At 41.0% G+C, this 8868-nt stretch overlaps 1 protein-coding gene across 1 annotated transcript; it reads left to right on the top strand.

Annotated features, from left to right (window-relative positions):
- Positions 1-5: 5 nt before the first annotated feature.
- On the top strand, positions 6-7276 carry FKBP14 (FK506 binding protein 14, 22 kDa; the record flags this gene model as incomplete). The annotated part of the gene is made up of 4 exons (XM_010157110.1): positions 6-157; positions 2010-2161; positions 4852-4979; positions 6743-7276. Coding segments are annotated over 4 exons (591 nt in total), but the record flags the coding sequence as incomplete, so codon positions are not given.
- Positions 7277-8868: the final 1592 nt, after the last annotated feature.

Below are 8868 nucleotides of genomic sequence, written 5' to 3'. Positions count from 1 at the left end.
TGGGTTGCGCGGCCGCGGCGCTGATCCCCGCGGCTGACGTGAAGGTGGAGGTGCTGCAGAAGCCGTTCCTCTGCCACAGGAGGACCAAGTGGGGGGACATGATGCTGGTTCACTACGAGGGCTACTTGGAGCGGGATGGCTCCATGTTTCACTCCACGTGAGTAGCGCGCTGCGGGCGGCTGGCCTTGGCGCGGGCTGGCGGGTGAGCCTGCGCGGGAGAACAGCACCTCGACTGTACCACGTAGGTATCTGTGTATGTGCGATAGCGTAGGTGATCTCTGCTGGCAGCGTTCTGCATCCGGACCCCGCACAGCGGCCCGCAATCCATCTGCATAACAGCTCTCTAAGGAGCGTTTCGTTCAGGACGGGTGCTTTTTTAATTTTATTTTTACAATGACGCCTCCCTCCCAAAACTCCTGTCCACCTCTGTGCAGGAAAGCAAAAGCAATGGATGCACGTTCGTATTATGCCGTAGGTTTTATTTTTTATTGAGCACAAATAGCTTAAATAACGCTGCACAAACTTGCCTGTGGGACCTTTTCCACCGCCACCTATTTTCAGAAAGTTTGGGTTGTCTTTACACTTCGACAGTTTAGGAAGCACCGACTCACACTGCTGTTCAAGAGAAACACCAGCAGTAAAGCTCACCTGCCTTCCACTTGTCAGATCGAGGCTATAAAATTAAATAGCTTTTGTTTTCTGGTTAGTCTGTAGAAAGCAGAGCCACAGAGCATTTGGGAAAAGATGGGGATGTTAGGCATCCTCTTGTGCAATTTCGACACAGGTTGTTGTGTATGATCTCAGTGGTTTAATAAGTCTTCTGCTATGCACGAATTTCTGTCTGGCTTCTAAAGCGAACTTCTAGGGGAGAAGTCTGCCCCTAATGCAAAAAGAGAAAAAGTTGTGCATCTCCTTCCACTACTAGCAGCACAACGACAGCTTTTCATTACTGAAAGGGCATATTCTTCACCTGCCCCCGACCAGACAAATCAACATACCAGAGCCACAGTAATGCAAGAAGAAGGAAGAGCCAGAAATCCGAGGTAGTCTAAGAGCCTGCAACGACTTGCTAATGTTGCCTTTCCTGTAAAATATCAACGAAGTGTTAACAGGGGGAGACAGGAGAATGCTCAAGTATCTGTAGGCTGTATCTGAAATCTGCTTTTGTAGAACACATTAAAAAAAAACCCAAACAATTATTTATGCTCTGTTTATGCATGTTTATGCTCTTGCAGACGATTTCAACTAAAATCTCACTAATTTTCTCTTGTAGTTAACCTGCCTCTCTAGAAGGAGTTCTAGTGACACTAAAGTTTTTGGTGCTGACTAACTCCTCCTGTAAGTGCTCTGTTTTCTTATTAAGCACTTTCCCTGCATGACTAGTAAAGCAAGCTTTTAAAATTCTGTCTGTCAGTAGAGTGAACCCAGTCCTGGTGTACCACCTGGTTAAATTGGGAAAGGGGCCTATCTGCCTATTTTAAACTTGAATGTTTTGCATGCATTTGATTCTGTTTTTTTTAGACTGTCTGTTGTCTAGTTTTGTTTTCCTACAGCTTTTTTTTTTGGAGGAGATGTGGCTGATTCTTCTAAGCATGTTACAAGGTATATTGTAGTCATGACCAAGCTGGGTTTTGATTTGCAATTTACCAAAGAATATGCATGGCTTTGAATGTAGATTTTTAAGTAGAAATGCCTTTCTAGTCTGATCAGTTTTAAAGTGGAATTAGATGATCAGGGGAGTGAAGGTGGGGATCCAGGTTGCTCAGTGTTGTCATAAAACAACTTCTATATGGCATGTTTCTTTCCACTTTTTAAGGAACCTTGTCATGCAAGGTGTAAGTTTTAAAGACTTTAAAAGTCTAGGTCTTTCATTTAAGAAATGCCAAGGTGCCAGATAGTGGTGTGTTTGTAATTATACATCTATGCTGGGAGCATCTTCCATCTTTTCTGTGTGCCTTTTATGGAACTTGCTGTCTAAAGACTTGTGTTTTATTCCGTTCTTTTTCTAGTCACAAGCATAACAATGGTCAACCTATGTGGTTTACACTTGGCATAAGGGAAGCTATCAAAGGCTGGGACAAAGGTCTGAAGGACATGTGTGTGGGAGAGAAGCGGAAACTAACTATTCCACCAGCCCTTGCTTATGGAAAAGAAGGGAAAGGTAAAGCACCTGAAGTCCTTCCCTTTAACTGTTTTTAATCTCTATATTTTACTGTTCTTCTTGGCCTAAGAGGTTAGCAAGCTTTCAAGCTTTCCACGCTGATTCCATTAAATAAGAACAATTGATGGAGTCAGATGCTGTTTCTCACAAAGTGGGTTTTTTTGCAGAAATAACCTTTAAGTGGTTACATGGTGAGTGCAGGGAAAAAATAGGAATTTATGGTAGCTGCTGTGCTGTATGCTCTGAGTGTCTTTTCTGTTAGTGCTGTGCTTTTTTTTTTTTCCTTTTTTACAGTCAAGCTGGAAGTGGTTGCTTAGGTAACAGTTGGCTTTTTGGCTGTTGCATCTGTGTCTGTGGTTATACTTCGTGAATGTGCATGTGAAAGCCTCGTTCTTGTTTGCAGATCTCGTTTAAAACCCAAAGAAACACCATGTATTGCTGCCCAAGCAGTTCTTAGCTGATACAGTGACAAATCACCGTTTATTTCTCCATACAGGGACACTTAATTCTTTCCCTCTTTTACCTGTTTTCAGTTTAGGCAGTGGTCCCTGTTGCCCACAGTGAGATATGCCAGTGCATGGGCAGTCATGTGGGCATCGACTGGAAACGTATCGAATGATGTATAGGCAGATAAAAGCATTGCTTGTCATGTTTTTTCAGCCTACTGCTGATGGTGTTTGGCAGTTTTCCTTTCAGACATTTCCAGATTCCTATTTTAATGGGAGGGGCTGATCTGCAATTTGCAGCTAAATAAGTGATAACTTGAAATATGCAGGAAGGTTGCTTTTTCTGCTTTATCGGGTTTTATTTAACTTTTTTGAGCAATTATTAGAGTATTTTTGTCACAAAACCAGTTATCACATATGACTTAAGGTAATGCAAGATTTCAAAGCAGAAAGAGTAAATGTCTTGGAATCACTAACCCTTCCGGCTACTGTCCTCTCCCATCTGAGAGTGTTTTAGGAATAGGGATTGTTTGCATGTCTCTATCTTATGTCAAGTAGGGCTGAACATAGGCTAAATAGTACTCATACATACTGCACACTCCTATACCCTGCTTTCTTGAAAGTATCCTTGTAAAATAGCTTTTTCCAGAAGACATGTTTGGGGATTCAAGAGATGGTATTAGAAGTAATCATATTTCTAGTACAGAACAGGAAACTGTGGTGGTCAGTTATTTGACTGTATGCAGGGCACAACTGTAATTTTTTCACACAAAGATATTGAATGCTGCAGTGCTCATGTAGTCATCACAGGCCTAATTGCCTTGATTAATATGCAGAGCACTACAGTTGTTCTTCAAAGACTTGCAGGGCTCACCTCTGTGCAAGGTTGAACAAGTAAACACTGCTAGCTGCTGCAAAGAATTACTTAGTTTAGGAAAACTTTGAAGTATTTGAACATAATTATGTTGCTATTTTCAAATTATGCCCTTGAAGACAGAATTATTCCATATTTTTCGTGCTTTCCTCTGAATGCACATAATTTCATTAGCCTCCCACCTGGTGCCTTGCTTGCTGTCTGACTTGAAGGATGAGTCAGATGCTTCTCTCTGTAACACTCAGAAAAATTACCTGCATTCCAAACTCTAAGCAGACCGCTCTGCCCTGTATTTCCAGATGCTTCTGCACATTCATTCATCCCAAAAATGTACAAGTCCATTTGCTTTTGCAGCTCAGAGTGTATTTAACACCAAAACAGTAGGTGTGGATTAGGTTTTTTTCCTATCTTAAGGCACAAGAATTTTTTTGGGATGCTACCACCCAATATAGAAATATATTTGGTCCTATTCAACCTCTCTCTGTATAAGGAAAAAAGTGATGTGCTAGAAGGTCTTTGAGTAGCTTCAGCCATCAGCGTGAAGGCACATCATACCAATGCAAGATAAACTGAAATCAGCTTATCTGAATCAGTTTATTTTCAGTTAAACTGAAATCGGGGGAGGAGGGGATGGTTGTTGGGGCTGTTAGGAAATCATCAGTCCAGCTGTATCAAAAATGGAGCAACGCGAACACGTCTTTTGAGCAAGTTTATATACTTAGTTTCGGCTGCATGTTTGGAAATAGCTCCATGCTTTGTGCAGCAGCCTAGACAGCTATGGGATACTGACAGCATTGCTGCCCTTCTGTCTCTCTGCAAGAAGAGTTTTTCCAGTAGCAGAATAGCAGGTACAAGGTGTCAGTTGGCATTGGAGAGGAATTTGGAGACTGACAGGGTTACGGTGTATCAGCAGCTACCTTTTTGTTGCCCTGTCCATCAGTCTTGGCTGTATGTTGTGGTAATGGCCACCTGGCTAGCTGTACAGTCTCCTTCACTGGTTTCTGCTCACACTCTGGATCTGGCCATGAAAAAAACACTCAAGAACAGTGTTTCATAAACTTGTGATGATGATTCCTGAATATGAGTTCACATCAACACGTAGTGATCACTAATAAAACTAGTTGCATATGTGCTGTAAGGGCTGTGCAGGGTCCAGGCTACACTCTGAAACAGTTCTACTCGTCGCTGTTCTAGATACTCGTCGCTGTTCTAGATACTCGTCGCTGTTCTAGATACTCGTCGCTGTTCTAGATACTCGTTATTTGAAACTGCAGGATGCTTTGAAAGTGGTAGGATTACTGGAACATTGCTTTGACTCACATGGCAGTGAATATGTAGTTGTTCTTAACTTTTCTCCATGTTTTTGGCAGGAAAAATTCCACCTGAGAGCACACTGATTTTCAACATTGACCTTCTAGAAATTAGGAATGGACCAAGGTCTCATGAGTCATTCCAAGAGATGGATCTTAACGATGACTGGAAACTATCCAAGCAAGAGGTGAGTGGGTTGCCCTTCATGTGAGCAAACCTAGCAGGATGACATAGTGGAAGGGGAAAGATAAGCTTAACTTGATCTTGTTAGCGAACTACCTAAACACAAGTTAGATTTTAGCTACTACTATGCACAGGACAATGTTGCAAGCAGAATATGTGCTATTTAAGAGTCCTTAAGGCAATTATTTATTGGGCAATGCACAGTATGGGCAACTATGACTAAGGGGGTGTTAGCATAACCACTGAACTGATAGGCTCATCATGAATGGTAAGACACCCAAAAAGCTGTTGCTGGCCAGGTGGTCATTAGTCATGTGGGGAAAGGTGAGCATCTGTTCTTCCCTGGAGATGACTTTCAATGTTGCTGCCTTCCAATTCTCTGCTTTTTTAGACTTTGGAGTTCATGTGCCTTTTTTGTGTTTTGCTGAACGCTCTTGAACTGTACTATTCCTGGCTCAACAATTAAGCTCCCACCTGGGCTTTGCCTTTCTTGCATGACTTCAGCTCACACACTTTCTTACACCTTAAGAATAGATTTTTTTTTTTCAGTAACACTAAACCAAGGGTGCACATCTGTGCTGCACCACCCTGAGCCTTGGATCTGCTTGGACTGGGTGTTCAAAAGCGGCCTCAGTAAGCTGAGGCATAGGCCTGTGACCGATGTGTGCCCCACACTTACTGGATAAAGTAAAACATCTTAGAAATAAAACCAGACTTCAAGGCTTTTTGGAGTTAGTTGGTGACATAGTTCTGCTGTAGGGCAGTCCTGTTTCCTAGCAGTCACTGTCTGAAGGACACGTATTCAGCATTAACCACCTTCTATTTGCCTCTTTGTTTCAGTCTTCCTTTTTTCTGCTGTGCAAGTCATCCGTGAGAAGTTAGGATAAACAACTGCGTTCTTTTTTTATCTGAGGCTGGTACAGTTTGCTAGACACAAAAGACTAACCTTTCATACTGTGCATCAGACAGACAGTGTCTGTGTATTAGAAATGTAAGCGATGACCCTAACAAATACTGGAATATGAAATGAATAAAACAGACCTGGAACATGGCCCATTTATCTCGCTGTTAACAGTCCGCTGTTAGAGTTCTTGTTATACAAGTGGTAGCTGTTTAACAGGTGGGTATGTTGGTATTGATATTCTTGTAGAAGGCTCTGCAATTTAGAAGCATCTCAACAGTTAAACTCTGTAAAAATAATCACTGCTCACTATTAGTAACTCGCTCAGTGTAACTGTTCCAGTGTGTTTAAAAGCTACCTTGACTCTTAGTCCTTCAAAATTTTGAGATGTCTAGACATAAATGTCATTAATGTAGTTTGCCTTAAAGCAGCAAATGCTGAGATTGTGGACAGGTTCCTATATATATTTGGGGCAGTTGTTCACATCTACTGGTTTGTCAAAGTGCTAGGATGTGAAAAACCTGTTTGGGTCTCTGACCAATTGGTAGCTAATACCTTCTGTCTAGCTATTTATACCTCACTGTATAGGTGTCAGTTGACGGGTTTCCTGATTCATTTTTCAGTCAGATATCATAAAACTCTGGCAACTGGTCTGCTAGTTTTACTGTCTCTTACATTGGTAAAGTCTTTCATCACTGAACGGGGCTGAAGAATCAGTCAGATAAGTATTATTCTGGCAGTGGCATAGGAAGGAAGGTATATATTGTCTAATACTACCATCCTGAGCATAGTGGCTCTCCCTTATGCTACAAGAATCAATTCTTTCATAAGCCTAAAAACATTAACTCTCACCTTTTGTCTAATAGGTGAAAATTTACTTGAAGAAAGAATTTGAAAAGCATGGAGCAGTGGTAAATGACACCCAGCATGACGCTTTGGTTGAAGACATCTTTGATAAAGAAGATGAAGACAGTGATGGGTTTATATCTGCAAGGGAATTTACCTACAAGCATGATGAGCTGTAGAAAAGAGTGGCATAATTCTTTTGACACAAATGGCAGTGACTCAGACTGTCTGGTTCTCTTGTCATCTTAATTCTGTGTTTTGGGGTTGATAGCTGCTGTTGGCTAAGAAACACTCTTTGTTTATGTAAAAGAGAATTTCTGTTCATTACGTACAAATGTTTTAAAGTATTTTAAAGTACGAACATGTACCTCCTTTTATGCAGCAAAGACTCGCACATCAGTGTTTTTTAAATTTTTGTATTAACTTATTTTTCAGAAATGAAACTTTCCAGTTATCAGACATTGTGAAAATCTAAATCCAGTTCAGTGCCTTTCTGCAATGTTTGTGTGCTAAGATCACTTTCAGTGACTCCTTTATGTATAACTTCTAGTCTGTGGTTTAATTACTCGACCTTCTTTCTTGTGTGTCGCTGCTTAAAAAGCAGTTTGCTGATCTTGCCTTTTTTCTGCAGATTTTGAACAGATGTGCTAGAAGGCAGCAGCATCTCCCTATACAGTGAGAAACTGATAAAAAGCTGGATGGGAAGAATGACTATGCTGTGCTGATTTTGCTTTTCAAAAGGGAGAGTGTTACCAACCACACCAGTAACTGCATTTTTCTTTAAATTATGTGAACAAAGTAGGAGTTAAATGTCAGACTTTTAATTTCAGCAGCATTCTAGGAAATGTCTAACTTGAAAAAGAGCAAGTTATGCTGCAGTGCAGAGGTGATGCCTTTTACACACATGTTTATTTCGAAACTCAGGAGCTTGCATTCATGAAGAAAGATCATACCTATTTCCTCTCAAGTTTGAGGCAGATGTTAAGCAAAATGTTGCAAATCTGAATGAAGTTTTTCCCATTTGCAGAAGGGGAAGAACTTACTGACAGGAGCATCAGTATGACCTGAAGGAGTGTTTGCATTGGCCTGCCTGCTTTGCTACTCCCTGAGTTGCAGAACTTCTTTCATTGTTGTCCATTTGCAGTATTTTCACAAGTAGCACAAAAGTAATGTGAATTTTAAAATAATAAAGTTACTTTTTTAGAAAAATAGAGGCATGAGGTAAATGTTATGGTGCTGTGTCTTTATAGAGGTAGAGACCCTGAGGATCTCAACTCGTGTTTGTTGGAACCGTTTCTAGAGAAGAAACAGCAATTGTCTGTCAGCTCTTAAATACGAGGGCAAGATATCAGGGAAGGAATTAGCCTGTGTTCTGGCCTCACTGACATGGGGCTCTGAACACAGTATTTTAATTGAAAAACGTTGCTCAAGAACAAAGCAAATCCAGTTGTAAGAAAGTGAGATTGCTGCATTGTACTGACCAGCTGCCAAGTGAGACTCTTACTTAGGGTTCGCAGTGGTGAACTAGATGCTTTCCCTGCCACCTAGTGTTGCGAGTAGGTATTAGAAGGCTACTTGACTAAACAGTTCAGATACATATGGACATTACAAATTGCTGTGAATAGCAACTGGCTTTTTTGGGGGGAAAAAAGTGTAAGTGAAGGTACACAGGACTGGATTTTTTTGGGGGTGTGGGGATTTCTTCCCTTTCTTCCAGTATCTGGCACTTTGTGGCCACCTATTTTGTTTCCAGTAAAATTTGTCTTTTTCTTCAATTATGTCATCTAGTTTTCTTCAACCCATTTATACAGTAGCTTCCATACTGTTCTATGGCTGTGAGTTTTCACAGCAGAATAGTGTAGGAAAATACCTCCCTTTGTTTTTAGGCTTGTTGCCTGTCCTGATTCTTGCATTGTGATGAAATAATGAATAATCATTACGTATTTAGCTCTTCTTACCAGTCATGATTTTGCATATTAATAATTAGTTAAGAAGTTGACTCTTAAGACAGTCTTGCCTAGGGAAATGGCAGGTACCCAACCAACCGAAGGGGAAATAGGATGCATGCAGCTGGGAAGAGCAGAACTGAGACTTGCATTGGGTCTGTCAGGGTTTTAGATAATTGTTTGCAGTCTTTAGCCTGTTC

Source organism: Eurypyga helias, unplaced genomic scaffold, assembly GCF_000690775.1.
Source record: "Eurypyga helias isolate BGI_N326 unplaced genomic scaffold, ASM69077v1 scaffold18808, whole genome shotgun sequence".
Lineage (NCBI taxonomy): Eukaryota > Metazoa > Chordata > Aves > Eurypygiformes > Eurypygidae > Eurypyga > Eurypyga helias.
The sequence above is the reverse complement of the archived record's forward strand: the minus strand, read 5'-3'. Positions and strand labels throughout refer to the sequence as shown.